This window comes from Cyprinus carpio, chromosome A22, assembly GCF_018340385.1.
Source record: "Cyprinus carpio isolate SPL01 chromosome A22, ASM1834038v1, whole genome shotgun sequence".
Classification (NCBI taxonomy): Eukaryota; Metazoa; Chordata; class Actinopteri; order Cypriniformes; family Cyprinidae; genus Cyprinus; species Cyprinus carpio.
Window position 1 is genome coordinate 18,274,202 of NC_056593.1, and position 26,600 is coordinate 18,300,801.

General features: G+C 33.6%; 1 protein-coding gene across 1 annotated transcript in view; it reads right to left on the reverse strand.

Annotated features, from left to right (window-relative positions):
• slit1b (slit homolog 1b (Drosophila)) overlaps positions 1 to 26,600 on the reverse strand; it is a 38,229-nt gene that overhangs the window by 1,010 nt on the left and 10,619 nt on the right. Inside the window, 32 exon segments of the mRNA XM_042712158.1 lie at positions 38 to 239; positions 1,221 to 1,513; positions 1,592 to 1,746; positions 1,818 to 1,948; positions 3,523 to 3,751; positions 5,080 to 5,217; positions 6,142 to 6,238; positions 6,318 to 6,457; positions 6,535 to 6,629; positions 7,481 to 7,605; positions 7,685 to 7,848; positions 8,005 to 8,076; positions 8,199 to 8,270; positions 8,452 to 8,523; positions 9,729 to 9,797; positions 9,901 to 10,039; positions 10,960 to 11,126; positions 11,213 to 11,356; positions 13,729 to 13,872; positions 13,990 to 14,064; positions 14,420 to 14,564; positions 14,742 to 14,765; positions 15,986 to 16,149; positions 16,228 to 16,371; positions 18,792 to 18,836; positions 19,878 to 19,985; positions 20,231 to 20,302; positions 20,651 to 20,795; positions 21,221 to 21,384; positions 21,499 to 21,570; positions 21,700 to 21,771; positions 21,889 to 21,960. Coding sequence (XP_042568092.1) covers positions 38 to 239; positions 1,221 to 1,513; positions 1,592 to 1,746; positions 1,818 to 1,948; positions 3,523 to 3,751; positions 5,080 to 5,217; positions 6,142 to 6,238; positions 6,318 to 6,457; positions 6,535 to 6,629; positions 7,481 to 7,605; positions 7,685 to 7,848; positions 8,005 to 8,076; positions 8,199 to 8,270; positions 8,452 to 8,523; positions 9,729 to 9,797; positions 9,901 to 10,039; positions 10,960 to 11,126; positions 11,213 to 11,356; positions 13,729 to 13,872; positions 13,990 to 14,064; positions 14,420 to 14,564; positions 14,742 to 14,765; positions 15,986 to 16,149; positions 16,228 to 16,371; positions 18,792 to 18,836; positions 19,878 to 19,985; positions 20,231 to 20,302; positions 20,651 to 20,795; positions 21,221 to 21,384; positions 21,499 to 21,570; positions 21,700 to 21,771; positions 21,889 to 21,960 — 3,950 coding nt within the window.

Consider the following 26,600-nt stretch of genomic DNA (forward strand, 5'->3'; position numbering starts at 1 on the left):
TGATAGTCGTTTGCTATGAGCTAAGAGCACTGTTCACCTGTGTCACATAACTGGCCGCTGTAGCCGCTGTCACAAACGCACTGCGCCTGTCCCGTCGGTGATACCTCGCAGAAGCCGTGCTGGCATGAGAGCGCCACACAGGGGCCGGACACGTCCTCTTGAGCGCACAGGGGCCCCCCGTCCGCACACTGGCAGCGATACGACTGCAGGTCCACTGGGACACAGGTGCCGTGAACACACTACAGGAAGAGAAAGAAGGCTTAGAATATGTTTATAAACTGTGTATTATATTATGAAATTAAATTACTACACCAAAGTCATGGGTTCAATGAATTTATGAACTTGACAAAATGAATACCTTGAATGCAATGTAAGTCTGCTCTATGCATAAATGTATGTACACCAAAAATATAGGAAAATATGTACTTTATTTCATATTATATGTAAAATTGTATTTTATCTGTAAAAAAAAAAAAATGTATGACAAATTTTAGCTATATTATATTTTTTTATAAAAATAAACATTTTTTTTACATTGGCCTTTATACTACATAAACGTGATAATGTTCATTGAATATTTTGTATGATTTTGTATTAGATGTTATATTATAATCATTTGTTGTATATATTTTATATGAAATATATTTTTATAATATATATATATATATATATATATATATATATATTTTTTTTTATTTATCAATAAAACCTTTACCAACATTTTTATTTATCTTTTTATATTATATTATATTATATTATATTATATTATATTATATTATATTATATTATATTATAGTGTGTATATACATTTGTGTGTTCTTTAAACAAAAACAGAGTGTGAAGTCAAGACAACATGAAAATGCTTTATATTAAATGAATATAATATATATATATATATATATATATATATATATATGTATATAAATACTATATATATTATATTTATATATATAAAATAGAAAAAATTATTGTTTTATCTAAAATATATAAGATTTTTATTTTATCTCTACAAATATTTTAACCTATATATATATATATATATATATATTTTTTTTTTAACATATGATAAACATGTTTTTCAATATTTGTTATTAAATATTTGATGTTACATTAGTATATTTAGAGTGTCATATAATTTATCTTAGGCTTTCATATTAAATAACCTTCACAAAGATTTTTTGTCTTTTAATTTGGAAGATGTCCCATGAACACACGGGTACACACTTGTTTTTCTGGCAGGGGTTGGTAGCGGCTGCATCACAGTGTTTGCCGGCCCATCCCGGCTGACAGTGGCACACGGGCCCGGCGGCGGCGTCCGGCTGACACAGTCCGTTCACGCAGCGCAGCTCCTGACAGGCCCGGCAGCCCGGCACCACTCCCGGCTTCATCTGCGTGTGCGTGAAGTCCTGCAGTTCATTATTGATGTAGAGGTTTCGGATGCAGCCTTGAAAACTGGAGCCGTTGAGAGGCGGCCACTGGTTGAAAGACAGCGACTGGGCGTTTTCAGGCATACCTGATGAGAAAAACACACATTTAGAGATAGATGCAGACAAGTAGAATCATTATTCACGATTATGGGCGAAGATCTTACCCCCGACGTATAGTGGGGCGTCTCTGGTGAGGGTCTGGACGTGTCCCGAGCTGTCCAGAGTCATAGGAAGCCCTCCGTCCACAGAAAGGTTGACCATCCGCTCATAAGTCAGCAGCTCGAGGGTGTGAAAGCGTCCGTCGTTCACTATTTCAGAACTGAGGAAACCGGCAGTGAATCAGAGCAGGTTCAGGTACATGTTAAACGACGAGCGGGATCTTTGATGTACCTGTAAATGGTGCTGCCCGGCGGATCTCCTGCGTCGTAGGTCACTTTGACACGGCCGGCGTGTAACTCTACAGCGATGTGGTCATTGACGCCGTTGTAGAGAAGAATCCCATTTTCTTCAGCTGTGGAGACCTGACAGAAAGTGTGTCAGTACAATAAAGACACGAGATAAAGACACCAAACACAACAGTATTATTCAAATGTCTGACATTATGCTCAAGCAAGCCTGCATTTATCTGATCAAAAACACTGAAAAAAAATACTGTAAAATTATGAAATATTATTACAGTTTAAAATAGAATTAAAAAATTCAAATTTAATTTATTTCTGTGATCAAAGCAGTATTTTCAGCATCATTACTCCAGTCTTCAGTGTCACATGATCTTCAGAAATCATAATAATATACTGATTTACTGCTCCAGAAACATTTATTATTATTGATGTTGAAAAGAGTTGTGCTGAGTACAGTTTATTTTTCTTTTTGATGAATAGAAAGTTCAAAAGAAAATCAATTATTTGAAATAGAAATCTTTTATAACATTATATGCATCTTTACAGTCAACTTTGATCAATTCCTTACAGAATAAAATTTCTTTATAAAAAAAAAAACTTGCTGATCCCAAACTTTTAAACAATAGTGCGGTTAAAAATTATATATAAAATATTAAAAATATTTCTATATAACGTATAAAAAATTCTCAATAATAAATGTTTTCACATTAACCATGTGGTACTAATATAGACATTAGTGGCTAATATATAATATGCAATATATTAGTCATTATATTTGTGTCTTTGTCACTTTTGATCAGTTTAATGTGTCCTTGATAATAAAGGTGTTAATTTCTTTTGAAAAAATAAAATCTTTTGAATGATAGTGTGTTTATTTCTTATAAGATATAAATATTATATATATATATATTTTTTTTTTTTAAGTTCCTTAAAAGCTGTAAATGAGGGTGTTTAGTATGTCTTGTGTGTTTCACTCTATCCTTTATATTGCATACTTGAATCTTACAATAGTAGAAACATAAAAAATATGACAATTACTCTGACATATGGCTGTTAAAATTACATTTATATTTACTCGTGTAGCAGATGCTTCACGTGTCAAGGTCAGCGAAAATGAATCTCAAGCATATGCTTGGACCAAACTTATTTCATTAAGGAGCTGTTTTTCCTTTTATATTTTGGGCATATGGTGAAGGTCTTTGTCTCTCTCGCATTATCATAAATTAAAGAGTGCTTATAACAACACTAATACACATCTTTGATGGCTTAATGTGAGAAATAGTTGACATATGTGCTGCCACATGTAGAGAAAGAGAGAGAAAAAAAAACTTTCTAGATACTGTAAATATCTCTTAATATATAACAATTCGACAACTTAGTTTACTTATTCATTTATTTATTAGTATATATTTATTTATTTGCATATATCTGCCCAATTTAATTATTTGCACTATTTATGCGCATATTTATTGATTTTGTGTCATTTACACAGATCACAATTACAGGAAACGCATCACACGCTCCAAATTTGATTGTTGATTGTCCTTGACAACAAAGAGAATAAATGCTGTTGTCATGACAACATCAAAGTTAAAAATTCAGGGCGGGAAATGTGGATGTTCATTTCATTCCTCTCTTTTACTGGCATGCTGAAACGGTGATTAATGATGTCTTTGTTGTTGAATGATCTGCACCTGAAGCGTGATGTTGGTCTGTGGCCGGTTTTTGACGTCGGTGAGCAGCAGGTAAGAGTCTCTGTCGATGAAGTTGACACTGAGGAGCTTTTCGCAGCGCGGCCCGCCGAACCCGGACAGACACTGGCACGCTGCAGTACCGTCGCTCTCCACACAGGGGGCGCCATTCTCACAGAGCAACAACTCACAGCCGGCAGGAGCCCGGAGAGACACTTCACACAGCCGACCGCTGCCACAACACACACAGCATCAGCAACAGCACAACACTGCACAGATCTCACACAAGAGTGTCCCTAATAACCAGAACCACTAATCTAGTTCTTATGATGTTGGTTTCGGATGGTTTTAAATAAAAGGTTACATCTATTTACTATAAAAATGTCTTGTGGTGTGATCATTGAGTAAAAAGTAATAGCATACTTTACTTACACCCTCACCCCAAGTGTTCAAATGTAATAATTTATTTTTAAATACATTTTTCAATGAAAAACAGTATATTTTGCAAATATCATGAATTATTTATAGTTTTTGGGGAGTCGCGCCACCTGACATTTTACTAGCTGACCTTATCTCACTCGTCACTGAAAAGGTACAATTATTTATATTATAATTTAATAAATACTATTTAATAAATACTATTTAAGGTCAAATTATTATTATTAGTGCAGATCTTATCAGAATTTCAATATTAAAATGTATTGTTGTAATTTATTTATTTAGCTTTTTCCCCTGCATGTTAGGTGTACCACATTACTTTTTATATGATTTATATTAACATTAATTAATATTTATAATATTTTATAATATATAATAGAATCATATAAATATTATATATAAATTATACCTTCAAAATAATTCTGTTTATTTATTCCTATTAATCAAACTATCCATTTCTAATATTGTATAATATATAAATATTAATATAGTATTGTAACAAAGAATCTAATATATATATATATATATATATTATAATATATATATGATATATATAATATATATATATAATATATATATATATATATATAATACCATATTTTACCAAAATACAAATAATATTAAAAGACTATAACAAACTACATAAGCACCACAAGAAAATATCAAAATGAAATATTAATTTAAAAATTAAAAGCTCTAATAATTAAAGAGGTGTATTTAAGTCATTGTATGTATTAACTGCAGTTTAATGTTTTTTTTATTATTATTATTAATTCATATAATTAATTAGTGTGATGTCATGGATAGATATTAATAGGCAGGACTGCTTTATATTTTTAGAGGGAAAAAGAAACATGGAGTAGTGTGAAAACATTTTTAACATTATTTTATAATGAAATATTTTATTTCTTAAAAAATTATATAAAAAAACGTGGTGAAGACTAATGTATATTTAAAATAAGTATTTTACACATTTTTATTTTAAAACGTTTTAATGTTACTTTATATTACAATTTTTTTTATTTTTATATATAGAATCACATTAGTATATTAATTCATATTAAATAACCCTGACAATTAAATGAAATAAACTGACTGTAATCTAGCGGGGCACTGACTCACCTGTAGCCCTGAGGACAGACGCATGTGTATCCCGCCACGTGATCCACACAGCGCGCTCCGTTCTGACAGTAATGTCCCTCACATTCATTATAATCCACACTGCAGTCGTCACCCACGAAACCCGGCGGACAGATGCATCTAAACACACACACACAAGGTCAGAAACCTCATTTATTTCATTATCTGAATGACCTTAAAAGGTGCTTTTCAGCTGAAAGGCCTATTCACACACGACAGCAAATATTTGCCATAAACAGGATTATGAATAGAAACGACATTCCTACAGAGCCATTCAGATGAGCTAAACTCATCAGGGGAAAGAAAACAAGGTTTTTTCAAAGTCACTTGAATTTTTCTTCATCAGAAACATGTTCTATTCCCTTTAAAAGTAGATGAAATGCTATTTATTTTACTCTTCCAAATACCTGATTTTGTACACACACACACACAGAGATATATACATATATATATATACATATGTTGTGCCACCTGATTTCCTAATTTTTATATTTATATTAATATTATTTAATATTTATAATATTTTATGATCGTTAATTTAAAATAAAAAAATATTTTATATTAAATATTATACAACAACTTTATTTTTAAGTAACATTTTATTAAATTATAAATTATAATAAATACCTTTTATATTTTATTTATATTTCATATAAAATATTTAAACATACACTACCTTTCAAATGTTTGATGTCAGTTAATTTTTATATTTTTTTATTTTTTCTCAGCAAGAATGCAATAAAATTGTTCAAAAGTGACAGTAAATAATTTTATAATATTATGATGTATATATATATATATATATATATATATATATATGAATATATATATATATATATGTAGTTAATTCATGTATTAATTTTATTTAAATATTTCATATTAAATGTTTTTCATAATATGCATTTTATAATTAGTTTTTCCCATCTAATTGCAACCATGTGAATTACGACCAAACTACTTACTGTATTTACACTAACGATGAAGGAATGAAGCTGTCTTATTGGCTCGACACAGTAGTGAAATAGCAGCACGTCTTGTACTCACTTCGGTCCGGTGACGGTGGGTATGCAGGTGGACCCACGATGACAGGGATTCTGACCGGGATAACACAGATCCTCCTCGTACTCTTCACACTTCTGGCCTGTGACGCACATCAACACTTCCCTTACCAATCCAAGCAGAAAAAACACCCTAACACCACACATCCTCCTAATACTGACCTGAGAAGGGGCGCGGGCAGACGCAGCTGTAGTTTCCCACTCCGTCCACACAGATGGTGCCATTCTCACACTCGTTCTCCACACAGTCATCAACATCCAGCTCACAGAGCTGACCGGCGAAGCCCACAGGACACCAGCAGCTGGAGACAGATGAAGACAGCTTCATCACATATACTGCTGTTTCTAGTTTTCAGTGAGGTGAGGTGTGTGTTCGCACCTGAAGCCTTTTCTATCCTTGTCGCTGTGACAGGTTCCTCCGTTCACACATGGACCGCCTTCACAAGCGCTGACAGACACCTCACAGTTTCTCCCCTAGAAATACCAGCAGCCTTTAAACCAGTGCTTACTTTAGTGCTCTTCGAAAGCACGCTTTACTGACACAATGTAGGTTACAGCAGAAAATCATTCTGAAATGTACTTTCATTTTCATAAAAACAAGAAAAAACGGTTGTCCTGAAAATACAAACTACATAAAAATTAATAAATACTAAAAAGTATAATATTCATACTTAAATAACAAAGAATGCAAATGTGTAAATAGAAATCATTTAGAGTTTTAACATTTTTATTGTTCGTTCCGCTGAAATGTCTTACACTTAAAGAATCCTCAAAATTAAGATTTGCCGATAGTTCACTCTCAGGACATCCGAGATGTAGAGGAGCTTGTTTCTTCACTCATTAATGCGTCCAAACAGCTGCTAAAAACATCACAATATCTGTTTAGAACCATTTTTGCTTGTAAACAGTTCTTGATCTGTGAAGATTTCTCTCCTGATTCAGACGAGATGACTTTTTCATTGGATGAAGCATTATTATGAATAGAAGACTCATATTTAAGCCAGAAGCAATTGTTTAAAGTGTCTTAATGATGGATTTCTTTCTCACAAACACATCTTTTAACTTTACAAGTCATTAACTGATGGACTGGAGTGCTGTGGATGATTGTGATGTTTTTATCAGCTGTTTGGACTCTCATTCTGACGGCACCCATTCACTGCAGAGCATCCACTGGTGAACAAGTGATGTAATGCTACATTTCTACAAATCTGATGAAGAAACAAACTCATCCTGATCTTGGATGGCCTGAGGATGAGGACATCTTCAGTCCATGTATTGAACCAGTGATGTTTTTGGTGGTGTGCTCAGTAAAGGATGTTGAGGACCTTGTAACCCTGCGGACAGCTGCACTTGTACTGAAGGACGGGGTCGCTGTGGCACAGGCCTTGATTCTGGCAGGGGCTCGACGAACACGGGCTGCATTTCTCAGACACGGACGGATCCACAGGACCTGAGGGAGAGCAGACTCTCAAGCTGAATCCTCAAAGGAAGTGGCGTTTCTCTCTGAGCTGGTGATCTCTGTCACGCACCTGTGCACTGGAAGCTGTTGCCTGGCGTTGTGAGCAGCAGTTTTCCCTCCATACCCTGCGGCGCGGCGCAGCGGGCGATCCCGGGCTCCTTGTAGCCGCTCTTCACCCAGTCTGAGAGCCAGCGCAGGCCACAGTCACAGTACAGCGGGTTTGCGCCGATCGCCTTGAAGAATGTACAAGAAAGATTGCAGAAAACACGCATGCGGATGTAAAATTGACAAGCATATGAGGAGTTTTTGTTTGACATATACTTTTACGCGAGTCAGACTGAAGTGTGATGCTGTGTGTGCAGGTGTGAATGTAAGACAGGTGAGACTCACAGGTGCGAGAGAGACGCTGCGTCTCTGAAGACTTCCTGGTGTAATTCAGAAATATTGTTGCCATGGAGAGATCTGCAATAAACGCAGCACAGCGAGGAGAACACGTGTGGGTTGAGAGGAGGTCAAACCTTTACATCTGTATGTTTGTTAGAGCTGTCTGAGAGACGATAAGAGTGTTTTCAAAGGAAACTCACAGCAGACGGAGAGAGGACAGGCCTCCAAACACCAGAGGAGGAATACAGTGCAGCGCGTTATAACTCAAGATCCTGTAAAACACCACAACACACGTCAGACCAAACACACATTCAGAGTCAGCAGCAGTCAGTGGAAGAGTGTGCGTGTGTGTGTGTGTGTGTGAGTGTGTGTGTGTGTGTGTGTGTGTGTGTGTGTGTGTGTGTGTGTGTGTGTGTGTGTGTGTGTGTGTGTGACAGAGAGAGAGACACTTACAGTGTGGTTAGCTGACTCATGTTGGCAAAAGAAGAGTTGGACAAGAAACTGATTTTATTGTTGCTCAAGTCACTGAAATAAAGCACAAAAATTACTTTCATTATATAGAGATTATATTTATTATATTATATATATATATATATATATATATATATATATACTATATATATATATATATATGTATATATATTTTTTATATACATATCATATAATATAGCAAAATCCTTTCGTTATACATATTAAAACAACAACAGAAACAATTATGATAATAATACGAAATATTAATAATATTGTTATTCTTTATATATTTATATGTATGATATTTTACTATTACTAATTTTGTTATAAATTACTTTCAATTATTAACTATCATAATAATAATACATTATTATAATTATTATTATCTTTTATTTTTATGATGTTAATAATGGTATTACTGTTATTATTATTTATTTTATCATGTCATTATTTGCACTCCACCAAGTGAAACATTGTACAATAATAATAACATTATTATTAATAAAATATAGAATATTATAGAATATTGCAACATTTTATTATTATGCAAAACAACAGAAACAATAATAATCATTAGCAATAATAATAATAATAATAATTATAATTATTATTATTATTATTATTAATAATTATTACTATTATTATTATAATTATTATTATTATTATTATTATTATTAATGTATATAATATTATAAATAATATTTTTAATAATTTATTTTCCATTATTCTATTATTAACTATATGTAACAACAACAATAATAATAATCATAATTATAATAATAATCATAGATTTTATTATTATCATTAATGTATATTATATAATATAGTAATATTATAATATTATTTGACAATAATAATTAAAACAATTTTATTACATACAGTACATTGTTTCTTAGTAATTGTTTTTAGTATAGGGATTATTTTTTATAATGTAGCAACATTGTACTTTTATCAAGTAAAACATTATAGAACAATATTATTATTATTATTATTATTATTGTTGTTGTTGTTGTTGTTGTTGTTGTTGTTAACCAATATAATATATGTTCCATACAATATATTATTATTATTATTATTATTATTATTATTATTATTATTATTATTATTATTATTATTATTATTATTATTATATGTGTTATGCTATTTCCTACAATAGAGCTATTTCTATTAATTTGCTGGTCTGGTATATATATTAAAGCAATGAGAGTGAATGTAAGTGAATATGAAGCTAACACACAGACAGCAGATCTGAAACTCACACCAGTTGCAGCTGTCTGAATGCTGAGAGCTCTTTAGGCACCGCAACAAACAGATTCCCATCCAGGTATCTATGGAGACAGACAGAGAGAGAGATCATCAGACACTCAACTACAGGCAGACAGGAATCCCGCACCATTAGCATAAAGCCATCCGCCCGAGTGTGTGACTCACAGTTCAGTGACATTGTGTGGGACGCCGCGGGGTAAAGCCAACAGGTGCTTGTTGCTGCAGCGCACCACTGTATCCAGACACCTGCACTGCTCAGGACACGCCGGCTTAGGCACACAACTCACATCGTCTTCAATCAGAGCTGAACGTGTGTGGAGTAGACATGTTATTTGTGGACTTTGATTAATAATTAGCCAATATAAAATTCAATAACAAATTATAAATAGCAGATTTTTTTTTTCTTTTTTTCAGAACTGCAAGATGTAAACTCAGAATAATTTTTTTTTTCCTGTGGCAGAAACAAAAAACTAAATTGCAAGAAACTAACTCAGAATTGCAAAAAAAAAAAACTAATATATATATAAATATATATAATAATAATATAAGTAAATATATATATAAAAATAAAAAAAAAAAAGTAAAAATGGCAAGATATTAACTAAGAATAGTACAAACTAATCAGAAATGTTGTGGATCATATTGGCTAGCATTGTTTTCCAGTAAAAGTGTTTTATTTAAGCAGTTCCATTTTACTGTAGCTGTAAAATAAAAATATATAAAAAAACGTTATATTTGATAAAAAAAAATTAATATTACATTTACATTTAGTCATTTTGCAGACGCTGTTATATATTACTTGTAAATATATTAAAATATGACAATATATTATTAGTAGTAAATACAGAAATAAAATTAGAGCCAGAGAAAATGTTGGAAATAAGAAAATCCTTACTGTTGTGCCCTGAATACATAAATTACTTCAGAGAGAAATTAAGGTACCATTTATTTATTTATTTTTAATAATCTGCACCCAGACCAGATTTTCTTTAATTTTCCTAAGGTCATTATTAAAAAGTCTGATCACATGCCTTTTGCAGCTCAGGCGATAAAGTTGAAGTTGAATTCAGTGCTGTGTTTTATTGTAAATTGTGTTCTGGAAAATACATTTAATCAAACTTGCATAGCTAAAAAGATCTGTGTTCACATATTTAAGTATGTTCCGGCCTTGGAGGACAGTGAAACAGTCAACTCAAATCTAAAAACATGAAAATGTCCATTTACCCTTGTCACAGAGGAAGTCCGGCTTTGCCACGTCCTGCAGTGGGATCTCTCTGAGGAATGCTGGGTTCTGACAGCGAGGGTTTCCCGTCACGATCTGCCGAGATCGCAGCCACTCGCCCAACCAGGACAGACGACAATCACAGTTGAAAGGGTTTGCCAGAAGGTTTCTGAAAAAGACCATTAAGATTAAACAGAGTTAACATATTCAGATCAGACACATTAATAATTGGCAGCGAGAACTGAAGGCGTTTACAGGGTGGAGAGGTTTGGCAGCGTGTCGAAGGCTCCGGGCATGATGGTGGTAAGCTGGTTGTCGTAGAGCGAGAGCAGACGTACGTTCTGCAGGCCTGAGAAGCTGCTGTTGTGGATGCAACGGATGCGATTATTCCTCAGCATCCTAACAAAGACAGAACAAAGGCTTCAGGGCTTCAGGGTGACTGTGAGGAACTATGAAAATGGCTGAGCTTGCTTTGACTGTTCTTGAATAATGATGCATTTGCACGATCCTGCGGTGATACATTTAAAGATAATGATACATTTAAATAAATGAACAGCTTCACTATAAATATATGAACATCATGGACTGTTGTGAGAAGTCATTTAATACCAGCACTGAACAAAAAGATGTAACATTCTTTTAAACTTGAGTATTTGGTTTTTTGATGTATTGTACCATTGTCATATACCATTGTTTGTTTGTTTGTTTTTTAACAGCTGTAAATGTACACATCTGTAGCGTGAACCAGACAAATTAAGTTTTTTGATGTATTGCCTGGTTGAAACATGAGCCGAATTCCACAGCATAAAAGGCAGGATTTTGTAAATCAACTCCCAGCACCACAGTCTGATAACCGACCAACTCTTTCAGAGAACAGCTTTCAACATTAACACCATTCATTAAGAACAATTATTGACAATTTCAATTCGAAGAAGAGATTGTCTAATTTGGGCAAAGTAATCAAAGAGATGGACAGTCTGACACTCAGAGAAAACAAGATCGTTGGATTCAACTTCCCCCAACCTAGCAAACAAAAACCAAGACTGAAATTCCTAAGGAGACCTGTTAACAAATAGAAATCTGGTCTCCACAGGACATATCCTTCACTCTCCCCAGCCAATGGCACAGAGAATGCCTTCCAATGCATATATGCAACCAAAAATGAACTCAAAAAAGACTTCTAAATGGATATCAGTTCCATTGCTTAACTCCATATCATTTATGTAACCGACCCATTTGATTTTAATGTTTCTAATCACTTATTGTGTATGTCTTTTTAAATAACTCTTGAATAGCCGTGAAACAGTGATTCTGTTCAAATTCCCTTTAAAATCTTAAATGATTCCCTTTGAGCTAAATTGACCTGTTTCCCTTACACATCTTTAACACAAAACATAAACTAATATTTAATTTAAAATATAAGAAATATTTTTATCAGTGAATATATGAATGGAACTTTATATATTTGAAAAATTAAAAATCAGAAAGTCCTTCCTGTTGAGCCCTAAATGCATAAATTAGTCCAGTATAAATTGGAACAAAAATTTATTAACAGACCAGTCATTCAACCAGCCAATCAATCAGTCAGTCAGTCAACCAACCAACCAATCTGTTAATCACCCAACCAACCAATCAATCAATCAGTCAGTCATCCTATTAATCATTAACACTACCAATCAACCTGTTAAACAACTGATCAATCAGTCAACCTACCAATCTGTTATTCAACCAACCAACCAATCAACCACCCATCTTGTCAGCCATTCACTCATACTACCAGTCAATCAGTTAACCAACCAACTAATCAATCAGTCAACCAACCGATCAATCTATTAACCATCAGTCAGTCATCCATCCAATCAATCAATCAGTCAGTCAGTCAATCAATCAACCAATCTGTTAATCAAACCAACATCCAATAAGCAATCCTACCAATTAATTAATTATTATTAAAATTAGTTTAGTTAATCGAAAATGAAACAATCAATCAATCCTGCAGTCATTATCAGGCAGTCATTCAGACAATCAGTTAGTTATGTTATCAATATCTATCGCTCATCGATATGTTATCAGTTCTAGTTCAATCAACCAACCAATCTATTAAACAAGCAAGCAAGCAACCAACCAGTCATCCTGACAGTCACTCATACTACCAATCAATCAGTTAACGAACTATTCAATCAACCAATCTATTAAACAAGCAACCATCCAGTCATCCTGACAGTCACTCATTCTACCAACCAATCAGTTAACCAACTAATCAATCAGTCAACCAACCAACCAATCAATCTGTTAATCAACCAACCACCCATCCAATCAGCCAATCACTAATACTACCAATCAATCAGTTAACCAACTAATCAATCAGTCAACCAATCAACCAATCTGTTAATCAACCATCCATCCTATCAGCCAATCATTAATACTACCAACCAATCAGTTAACAAAGTAATCATGGAATCTGTTAATCAACCAACCAATCAGTCATCCTATCAATCACTTATAATACCAATCAATCCGTTAACCAACCAACCAATCAATCAACCAACCAACCTACCAGTCATTATCACACTGCCAACCATTTGGCCAATTAACCAATCAATAATCAACCAATAAATCAGTCATCCTATATCAGTCAGTTAACCAACTCAACCAACTGAATAGTAAAGCAACTAAAGACATAATTATGTAAAACCATAGTTATACAACAAGCATGCTTCTCAGAGTACTAGAAATGCTGTAGCAGAAATGATGGTGAAAAGGACACTTGCAGCATGCGTAATCCGTCCATTCCCCGGAACATTCCTCCACGTATAGACACCAGGTGGTTGGCGGTCAGGTGAAGTTCAATTACAGACGACGCACCATCAAAAGCTCCATCCTCAATCTCAGTGATTTTATTGTTGCTAAGGTTTCTGTAAGAGAAATGCACCAACAACTGATTTATTGACCACTTCAGTTCAGCGATAAGTAATACAGTGTATTTTGACATTGTTTCATCATAATATGTAGAAAAGAAATGTTAATCTCACATTTTCTTGAGATGTGTGAGGGACCGAAAGAGTCCTGTTGCCTCCAGGATTGACAAGTCATTGTTATTGAGACGTCTGAAAGAATGCAATAAAGACGATGAAATAAACAAAGTTAGCATGTTGCTAAGTTAACAATGTTCTACTATAATATTATGAGCAGCACATCAACTTTTCTGTTGCTTCATCCGCCATCTTGGATGGATTTTTTCACTGAGCTTGTCGCAATGCAATCTGGTTTTGACTTTTCACAAAAAAAAAAAAAAAAAAAAACTGCCCAAAATAATTTCCATTTATGCAGTCTACTTTAAGAAACAGTTTTCTTATGAGAACACACAACCACATGATGGCGTAAAATACTCCCTACGTAAGCAGCTCCCTAAATTTGGTATAAGAGCCATATAGTAATCGTTGTGTGTGTATATCTTCTTACAGTTCAGTTGTAGATATCGGAAGGTGCTCTGGGAACTTGGTTAGGCATAAATTTGAGCAGTCCACCACAGTAGTTTCACAGCGACATTTGGGTGGACAAACAGGCTTGCTGTTACAGTCCTTATTCAAACGCGTGTCTTCTGAGCCTGAGACAAATATAAAGATGCTTTCAGAGAACCACCAATAATCAGAGGAGAGTATAAATGGGCCATTATTTATAATGTTATTTGTATCATACCAACTATTTCTGGTCATATAAAAAAACAATTCACTATTCTCTCTGAACAGTTCAATGAGATACTTAAAAGATATAAACAGCTTACCTGGAATGTGGTACTGTTCCTTGGCTGCTATGACAACACATGCAAGTAAACAGAAAATACAGCTTCTATGAAAGTGTAGATATGCATGCAGCCAGCAAAGATCTAAATTTGAGACCTAAAACTAGACAAATAAAAACTGGAACCAAAGATTTTCTTGAATATACTGGCATTAATTCAACTGTTTCCTTGAATCTCATTGGTTGAGTAATGTTCTCTAGGTGGCAGCAAGTGACTGACTATGAGTAAGTCATTGAATCATTCAGTCAACTGATTCAGCCAAAAACATTAATTCAGGAACAAAACAAGTCATTGTCTTAATGAGCAAATCCTTAAACCGTTCACTCACCAATTGGTTTAATAATACTGATTAATACAACACAGATTTGTTCAATAATACTGATTAATTTACAAACTTGAACGTATCTATATGAGTGAGTCACTGAAGCATTCTTTCAACTGATTTGTTCATAAACACTGATTCTTTAAGGAACAAAACAGTCATTAAATCATTCACTTAACCAGTTTGTTCAACAGTGCTGTTTTATTCAGGAACTATACAAGTGGCTGTCTATTTGAGCAAATCGTTGAGTTATTCACTCGATTCAAATGATTCATTTAGGAAAAATGGAATGAAACCAGTGACTGTTTTTCTGAGTGAATCATTAAATCATTCACTCAAAAGATTTGTTCAATAACACTGATTCATTCAGGAATTAAACAAATGACTCGCTGAGTCGCTGAATCATTCATTCATCTTTTTTGTACAAAAACACAGATTCATTCAGAAACTAAACAAGAAGCTATCTTGAGAAGCGAATCAGTAAATAATTTATTCAAAACATTTATTCAACAACACAAATTAATTCAGAAATGAAAGCAGTGACTGTCTTTATGAATGAATCATTAAATCATTTACTCAACTGATTTATTCAAAAACACTGATTCATTCAGGAATGAAACAACTGACTGTCTATATGAGTGAGTGAGTCATTAAATAATTAATTTAACTGACTTTGATTTATTCAGAAGCAAACAAATAACTTATTCTTATGAGTGAATCACTAAATCATTCGTTCAACTGATTTGATTAATTTAGTAACACCTACTAGTGTGTTGCTTGGATAAACAATAACGACACAATTACCTTGAATTGTGCACAAAAGTCCCAAGTCTAAAGCTTATGTGTATACTTTTAAATAAATAAATGTATGCAATTAATTGCACAGTGCGTTTGTGTATTCTACCCGAACAGCGGAACTTCTTGCTCTTGATCTGACTGATGCGTTTGTTGGCAAGCCGTCGAGGACTGGAGCATCGTGCGCCACTGGTCTCAATTGGGTTGGAGCGCAAAAAGTCCGCCAGCCACTTCAAACCACAGTCACAGACGAATGGGTTCTGAGCTAAGTGACTGAAAGAAAGCCAACAATAAAACGTTTCGATTACACTAAATGCCCATATCAATTGTTTATTATATAACATCTCTTACAGAGTCTGGATAGATTTCAGCGGAGTAAATGTGCCTTTGGCTAGAGTCTGGATCTTATTGTCGTACAGAGACAATAGAGACAGGTTCTCAAGATCCTGGAAGACGTTGATGCGAACACAGTGGATTTTATTGGCATTTAATAGTCTGAAAGAGAGAAATACAGACATCTCAGACATTACAAAGACTGTCTGGATGTTGTTGTTTGAGTGTTCTACTTTATTCACGAACCATTAAGCAATGCCATTGTGACATCTGTCATTTTTGTGTGTGTGATTTTGTTTTGAATTGATTTTCTTTTCTTTAATTAAATTTAGTGTAGTCGATATATATAAATAAAAATCGAGTCAGATGTGTATATGTTATTTTATTTAAGTAAAGTGTAATGTAAAACACAATCAGGAGATACAATGGTGCTGATAAACAGTTTCATTTGAACCAAGTCTACAGGGCTTGGAAGCATGCAGATTTCATAAAAATTGACCATTCAGACACATTGTGGTGATTGGAAGTTTGATTTTTTCATAGTATTTGGCTCATGATTACAAAGATTTTTTAAAAGTTTTATCACGTTTAAAAAGATTTTGCTTTTAGTCATATAAAGTTTGAGTATGTTTTATTTTATACAAGGTTACACATACATTTAAATACAAATGTCACAAACACAAAGAGTCTATTCTAATGATTCGTTTTCACAAAATCAATATGATTCAAGCATTTCACAAATTTTCATAGAACCAAAACATTTTGGACATTATTGTCATAGTCACAACTCACAGATTCCTTATTCAAAAAACAGATTTAGGGATGAATCGTTTGAGTTTTGTGAAAAGGACTGATTAACTGAAAAGATTTGACTCAATTTCTGACTGAACTGCCATTGAAATCTGTTTGACAAGAAAGCCCATCAGACCCAAATCTCCATGAGTAAAATGTAACTCTAGGAATAAGCTCTTTTAATTTAATCTTCTAAATGATTACATTTTACTGGCCAAATCACAAGAGCCCATACCCAAGTCTATTTTGTTTAATCTTTTTATAGGTCTTTTAATCAGCAAGTCATAGAACCAAATCGACTGGACATGTCTGACTCGTAATGTTTTACAGCTCACTGAGTACTTGAACCAAAAAACGATTTGGGAATGAATCGGTCAGACTGAATTTGTGAACTGGTTCCACTGATTGACTGAAAATACATGACTCAGTAGAACAATTAATTCATGAATCAGTCTATACAGGATGGATGGAAGGATTTTTGGACATGCTCACTGATTCCTTGAACCAAAAACGGAATTGGGGATGAATCATTTAGTCTGAGTTTGTGAACAGGTTCAACTGATTGAATGACTGGTATGACTCAACAGAATAATTCATTCATTAATGAATAAACAAACAAAGAAACAAATAAAAAATGCAATTACTTGCTTTCGAATTCTAAATATGATTTCCTCTATCAATATAAGTAATGTGCGATTCATGAATGAAACATCCTAATGAATCAGATCTTTTTATGAATCAACTGAACCAATCTGAGGAATTCATTCAAAAATTAGACTGAACTGGACCAAGTGGCTCTCAAGTCAACTAAACAATTACTCACAGGACCAAATCTTTCGGAAATGTCGGATTAACAACTCAGTAATTCGATAAACCAACAACAACCAGTTTGTGATTGAAACATTTAGACAGAGTCTGTGAACCAGCGGCACTGATTCATTCAAAAGATTTGACTCAATAGATGATTCATTCATGAATCAGATATGTGTAGCCTACTTTCTGAAATAAATAAATAAAAGTCTGATTCTTAAATGAATCGCTACTGCATCAAATCTTTTTAGTGACTAAATGTAAGTCTATGAGATTTTATCACCAGTTTTATCGTAAATTTTAAGTTGATTACTTAGAAAAGTCACCCAGAACATGGTAGACAATCTGGCATGAAGCATTGTTCCTGCTGAGCTGAATCGCACACATCCTCCTCACACAATCAAATCACATAAGACATGTATGCTAGAGACGACTAGCGCTGGAGGCCAGACACACACTCATATATTTACACAAACCGCACACGTTCACATCAGAGCCCTGCTGAGATTGTCCCAGAACAGATGTCTACAAAGAGCTCTTCATGCTACATGATGCATAATTCAACACAGCTATTAAGCGCGCATGTATGAACATGCTGGAAATACATGCAGATTAAATGACAATATATATAAGTTCTGTGAAAATGTGCACCGCATGAAGGCGTCTTGTTTACAGATTTGAATAAATGGAAATGTCATTCTCAAAACAATATTGTAAGCAGAGCTGAGACATTTCATTTTACAAATAATAATGAAAATTATTCTGTGCAAAATTTGTGATTTTTATTATGAATAAATTAAATTATTCATTCATATCACTGTTGCTGGGGATTTATGAAAGGCTTTATGCTCCTGAAAATATCTAAATAGCTGAAAATATAATTTCCTGCTGTGGAAAAATAAGTATTTGCTCCAAACACTGTTGGAAATCATTTCTTGTAGGTCAGGGTTGTGTAAAGGAACATTAACAGTAATGTCTACATCAACATTTCTAGCAGAACGATTTTATCGTACAATGTCTGAGGCCTTTATGAGACTCTCTGTAGCATTTCTATGAGTTTATGACTTGGTTATTTCATGTAATACCTCCATATTCTGCTTTGTTCTATCAAAGAGTTTTTGGGGTCATTTTTTTGTAAGGTTCATTTCTATCACCGCTTCAGCTTTCTGACACACAGCATGTTTGAAATCATACCTCTACAGGGTTTAAAATCCTTTGATGGATTGGGAGCTTTTCGTTTGTTTGTTTTGTTTTGTTTTGTTTTTTGTTTTGTTTTGTTTTGTTTTCAGCATGCTATAGTAAAATGCCTGAATTGCTAAATCTATAAATCTATAGCAGATTTTTTTTTTCTTTTTTTTTTGTATGTTTTGTTTTGTTTTGTTTTGAAAAAGTCTCTTTTTCAACTTCTGCTCACCAAGGCTGCTTTTTTTATTTCAAATACAGTAAAAACTGTAATATTGTGAAATATTATTACAATGTAAAATAACTATTTTCTATTTGAATACATTGTAAAATATAATTTATTTCTGAGATCAAAGCTGAATTTCCAGCATCATCAATATGCTGATTTGCTGCTCATGCAAGATTTGTTATTATTATCAATATATTTGTGTTGCTTCATATTTTTGAAGAAATCATCATACATTTTTGAATGGAAAAGCTGAATAAAAAGTTATTTGAATAAAGGTTATTGACATCAAAAATGGCTTTACTGTTACTTTTGATCAATTTAATGCATTCGTGCTCAATTAAGTTATTAATTTCTTTAAAAATAAAAATATATTATATTATATTATGCATAATATAATAACATAACAACATAACAACATAATATGATATAATATAATGTTTGTTAGTACATTTAAAATCATTCAAATGGATATCAAATTACAAAAACATAAGAAATACATCTTTTTATATAATATAATATAATATAATATAATATAATATAATATAATATAATATAATATAATATAATATAATATAATATAATCATTTGATTATTTAGAAATATGAATATGCAGTGCATCCCTTTATTTTCTGGCATGTAAATCTATAAAACAGACACAATGAGAGTGAATGGATTATAAATGCACACTTACAGTGAGTTGAGTGAGCGCAGGCCTTGAAACGCATCGGGGGCGATTTCAGATATTTGGTTATTACTCAAATCACTGCAGAGCAAAAGACAGAATGATGAAATACATGAAATGTTATGGCCATAAATATAAGGAAAAACATCTGTTTAATAACAAATGCAGCAGATCCTAAAGCAATTTCTTCCTTAATTGGAATAAATTCTATGACAATTACATGTTGTGCAAAAGCATGTATAGTGATTCTAGTAAATGTATGTGAACTAATGAAGCTTACTTGTGTCATAGTTCATACTGTACTTTATATAAATGTAATGACTCACATTCTGCGCAGTCTCTTGTAGGAGGCGAACGCTCCTGGAGGAACAGACTTTATACCGTTCTGCTCCAGTCGTCTGAAAGACAGAAGAGCAGAGAACCGGTCAACTAAATGTCAAGGCTGGATGGTTAGCTTAACAGTTCAGCACCATACTACTAGTGTCTCCTTGGTTCCCTTAATATCATGGAGACTGCGCTGTGAAGGGCACGACCTTTAGCACTAGTCAAACAGTCGATCGCACCAATGCGGGACAAGAAAGGGTAAAACAAAGTCAAGGGTAAATGTAATTTAAGAGTCTGAAAATATTATATTCAGTTCATACTTAAGTATATTAAGTGCATTTTTAAAAAAATGCTAAAATTAACTTATTTTTCACAAGTGGTTAAAACAGTCAGTCTATATATTTGCAGTAAAACACACTCACATCTCAGTCATGCCTTCAGGCATGTTGGCTGGAATTGCCGTCAGACCTTTTCCTCTGCAGTCCACGATATTGTTTGTGCAGGAGCACATCGGCGGACAGGAACCAGACGCAAGACCACAGGGCTGAGGACCGGAATCAAAAACACCTCAGGAAAAGAAGGAAACATTATAGACCTTAGTATTAAACATGCAGTTGATTGGTTTAATGCTCGGTATCAGTCTGGTGTTTCTTCAGTTCTGAGGACTTTTGGGACAGTGTTGTTTTTAGAAAACATCATGCTTCTAAATGAAAAAAAATAAAATAAAAAAAATAATAATAATATATATATATATATATATATATATATATATATTTATAAAATAATATATATATATATATATATATATATTTATAAAATAAAATAAAGGGTTAAAAAAAAAATTAAACATTTGGATATAAATAAACCCTTGGAGAACAAAATTTGTATACAATATTTATTTTGTAATTTTATTATTAAATTAAAAAAAAAAAAAAAAAATATTTTACAAAAAAGTCAAAAGTACATCCCATATTCCAAGAGGCCAGATTTACCGGAGCATGTGAAGTCTTTCTTCTGCAGTTCGGCCAGGTTGAGGCCGTGTAGGTTGGGTGGTGCACTGCACTGAGTGTAAAGTCCCAGCGTCGCTCTCTGTCTGAGCCACTGAGACAGCCATGACAAATGACAGTCACACCGCAGACTGTTAGAGTGCAGCCGGCTAGGAAAACAAAAGCAGAAAACTGCTAAAAAAAACTGACTTGGCAAGCATTGCTATTGTCAATCCTCATACTTCTGTGTGAGGAGAAATGTGGAAAAACAGCTCTGGACTCACAAGGTACGTAACTTGGGCATGTGATTGAAGCTGGAAATGGTGATGGTGCTGATATTATTGTTGTTCAGTGTGCTATGAAGGAGAACCAACGAAAAAGGAACAGATATAATCCGAAATACACGCAAACCAAACAATAAACATAATCTTTTTAAATAAAACTACTAATTTAGTTTCTCTATAACACATAAAGCCAGTACATACAGGACCTCCAGGACTCTCATTGCACGAAACGCTCCGTCCTCAATGCAGCTGATGTGATTCTTATCCAGCTGTCTGAGATCAACACAAACACAATGGCACACAACACATTTTGATCATTTAAAGGTTATGTTTAAATAATTTTAAAAGAAACATTTATAGATAAATAAATTTGTGTGAAGTTTAACTCACAAGTTCTTGATGTTCGTGGCTCCTCTAAATGCTCTTCTAGGTATCATCTGGATGGCATTTTCACTTAAGTCCTATTAAAAGAATTGATAAAAGATTTAATTAAATTAAATCCATATTTAGAGGAGAAAGGTTTAGCTTAGAAAACATCAGCAACCAAAAAACACCAAGTCAAGATGCAACATTTATTGCTCCTTTACTTTTGGGGAGAATGTAAAATTCAGCAAATGTTAATTTTTGGGTGAACTACTCCTTTAGTAGAGTTAAGTTTTTTAATTATTAGCTTTGTCTCTGATTTATTAAATTATGTATTATGTATTTAAACTATTTTTTTTTCTGTCTCTCACACAAAGCATTACAATTTCAGATAAACAGACTACTTTTATTGTGTGGTGTTTTTTTTCCTATAAACTGTTAAAAAGCTGCATGAAGATTCTATAAACCAATTACAAAATCTATTTTTGTTTTATAAAAAATAATATATACAATAAATCACAAATAATGTATTTTTATTTATTATATGTAACTTTTTTTATTTATAATTTATTTGTGTCATTTATTTATTATTTTATTTATTATAATTGACTTTCCAATGACTTTCAACCATACAAAATAAAGCCTCTACATGAATAACATTTCCAGTTTGGTGGTAAATAGAATGAGCGTGACTCGATCTCACAGCCATGGATATGAAATGTGTCTATATTTCATATCTAGTCATGCTCTGTGCTGTTCTGCAGGAAATTGCCATTTAATAAAAGGAGATCTGGATTCCTAAATGTCATTTCATCTGTTTTCTTTCCATGTGAAAGCCATCTGTGACCTTTTCCTAATGCATGTGATTTTTGCTGCAATTGCAAACTGTTGTTAAGTTCCCTGCAATTCCCCTACAGTCGGGATTTGATTGAAGCCTTTTAAGTTCCATCAGAACGAACAAAGAGTTCAACAAATTAAAGCTCATTTTCTTTGTTTAAGAAGAGTAAAATGCAGTAAAAAGCAAAAAGCTAACAGCAGATGCTGAACATTAGCTGTATTATTGGTGGCGGTTGCTAAGGTACTATTTCTAGTAGCCTGAGGATGAACCAGACACATAATAAGAAATCTGTAATCAAGTGGGAAATGAAATGAGAAAAGAGTGACAAACAGTCACAATAGTATTTTAACAAATAGTAAGGAGTCTGTTTTTCTGTAAATAAGTATAGAAATGAACACAAAACCCCCAGCTGTTTAATGTCAGAAATGTGAATGTGGGTCTAAAATGGCCTGTGCTTTCAATTGCTTCTTGCATTTTTCAGTACAAATATGGCCAAAAAGGTCTTTTTCATCTCACATGGCAGAGATGGTTCATTTTTCATATTAGACTTTCATTATATAAGGTATCATTATTCCTGGAATGCATAAGTAGGTCAAAATAATATACATTTTCTATGTAATTTAATGCATTCCACAGGTAATTGTTTTCATCTAAAATAATATATGTAATAAATTCAATATGAGTTAAATATAAGAGTCGTGATATTTCAATATCATACTTGAATTAAGGAAATGTAAACAAAAATATTGTTTTACACTTACAAAACATATTTATTGTAAAATAATGCTGTTTTATTTGACCACATTGGTCATATTTGAACAGTTTTATTGTATATGTTTTCTAGGGCTAATTAAATTAATTTGCCACTCATGTAAATGTAAGCAATAATTTCTGCTCCAGAGAGATCATTCCAACATGTTATCTTCTACTTTACAGCTCATTACCTGCGAATGCTGGTCACTGGTTACCTGTCCACTCAGGGAATTATCTGAGAAAAAGACCCCAATAATCTCACTTAATGAGCCAAAGTCAGAGATATCAATATGAACTCAACATTTCTCTATGGATTCAGGAGTGAAGTTGCTCTCTATTTGTACTGTGTGTATCAATTGCAACCTCCGAGCAAGAAAACCTTACTCTAGGTTAGATAAGTGTTCAGTTGAGTTCAGTTGGTTGGATAAAAGTAATTTAAACACATTCTGACTTTGCAAACTAAGGAAAACCAGAAACAACCTCCTAAACTCTGGGTAAAAAAGCCTCCAGTGCTGTCAGTGTTACCTGGTAACCCCCTTTAATCAAAGCTGTTTACCGAAGATGTTCAGTTTGCATTTGCTTTAGTCCCAACCTGGCTGACTTCCAGAGGTGAAGCCAAACAGTACGGCTAGTAAGACTGCTCAACCTCTGCAAATATTACACTCCAGATCTTTTATTTGTAAACCCTTGAAAGAGGGCAAGAAGAAAAGGACAAAAGAGGCCTGAGTGGGAAAAACGAGCAGCAAGTTGTGGGATCTGAGAGACTGCGACTGGCCACAGTGGTTTCCTTTTGTTAGCCGTCGTCTTTCTTACATTTGTCTTTTTGTGTTTGACGTACTGTTTACTGAGGGATATTAAATGTTAGCAAAGGCAAAACTCATTCATCAGAGCTCAAAGACAGCGAAGCAAATAAACAGAGAAAATGGCTGAAAGAATGAAGAGATTAAAAAATATATATATACTTTAAAATTATATATATTATATATAATATAAAACCAAAGCTATAGATAGTTAAACTTATTATTTAATGTTTTTTTAGTTTGTTTATGTTTTGTAAGATAAACACTCTACGTAAAAGCTTATCGTAGCTAGCTGATTGATTATCATGCTAACCTACATGTCTTCCAGGTAATTACCAAAACCTGAACTCTGCTTCACATTACAACCGCAAGTGTGCATTCATTTTCAATAATTTACGGTACTATCATAAATAATTCCCAACGTCACCACTTGCACTATACAACTAGGCAGACGTCTAACTCAAGCACATTTTGTGTGACCGCCCAGTGAACTGTAAAAAGTGGTTCAATGTGTCATTATTGCATAATTTTATAAGAAATTGTAAGCACATGAGAATTGGCTTTGTGCTGTATATTGACCATTATGTTAACATGTAGAAGAACCATTCAGCGCAATGACTCCTTCATGACCAGCAACATATTTGAAGCAACAACAAATAACAGATCTTTGTAAGTTGTAAAGCAAAAAACTTTCTAGCACAACAACCAGCTAGCATAACATGTACTGTACTACTGGCACTGCAAAATACTTCAAGTAACATTTAGAAACATACTGCTTTTAAAGTTTGGTCATCTGCTAACATGGAGTTTGTCATTAGTATGTTGCAAAACTAACAATGAGAAACACACAACATAACTTTATAAACACACACACACACACACAAAAAAAAAAAAAACTCAAACTTGTCTTATCTTCAAGGATCTGCACGATGCTAATTTTGGCTAAAATAAAATAAAGTTCAAAGAAGTTTGAACTCTACTTGCAAATAATATATTATTACTGAAATAACAATCCACTTAAGTGTACCTAAAGAGAAAAACTTTCATGACTATGTTTCTTAAGGGGAAGTCGTGGCCTAATGGTTAGCGAGTTGGACTCGTAATCCAAAGGTCTTGAGTTCGAGACTCGGACCAGCAGGAATCGTAGGTGGGGGGAGTAAATGTACATTGCTCTCTCCCACCTTCAATACCACGACTGAAGTACCCTTGAGCAAGGCACCGAACCCCCAACTGCTCCCCGGGTGCTGCAGCATAAATGGCTGCCCACTGCTCCGGGTGTGTGTTCACTGCTCTGTGTGTGCACTTTGGATGGGTTAAATGCAGAGCACAAATTCTGAGTATTGGTCACGATACTTGGCTGTATGTCACGTCACTTTCACTTAACCCATTTAAATAAAAGTGCACTTTGTAAAAATGTCTAATTAAATTTTTACTTTAAAGTATATTTTAAATCATCATGTTTTAATAATTAGTTGTGTTCTAAAATACAATTATTGACTAACATACTAAAGCATATGTAAAGTACTTGATTATAATTTGAATTTAGTGTGTTATTCAATATAACATTTACAGGGGTCATATGATGCGTTTTCCCTTCTCTTTTGAGTGTTCCAAGCTTTTTTTGAATAGATAAGATCCCTAAAGTTGCAAAGACTAAAGTCTCAAACCCAAAGAGATATTCTTTATAAAAGTTAAGTCTTGACCACGCCCTCCTAAAACGGCTCATTTAAACACGCCCCCACATGTCTACGTCACAGTGTGGGAAGATTTGATTAACGCCGCCCAAATATTCACGCAAAGAAAGAAGGTATATCTTTGATTCTCACTGTTGCCGCTGGCACCATGTCGTGTAGATGCTGTTTCATTGTGAAAGCGAAAATACTTTGTTTGGTCTCCCAAAAGAGGACACAACTAGAAATCAGTGGTTAAGTTTTATTTACAACACTGTTCCAGAACAGTTCAACACAAATATTTATATGTGTGCAACGCATTTTATGGAGGACTGTTTCCTGAACCTGGGAGAGAAGACTACAATGCCGGCTGTTCTGACGCACAGTCTGTAAGTACATTTACATATGTAAAGGATTTGCCACTGATGATTCAAATGTGAGTTTTGAGCAGTGTAGACTGAGTAGAGCTTGTTGTTTGTCGTTTCTCTGGTCACAAATGCAGACATGGTTTTATATTTATGCGGCGCAATGCAGTGCAACACATAAAAACACAGTGTAAGTCATTATAATCTGTAATTATGTCCCCACTGGATGCAACAAATGGCTCATTTGTAATGGGTTTTATTGTTTTTGTCTTGTCGCGCCTGTGTTCTGACCGGGACACGCATCACAGAAAGG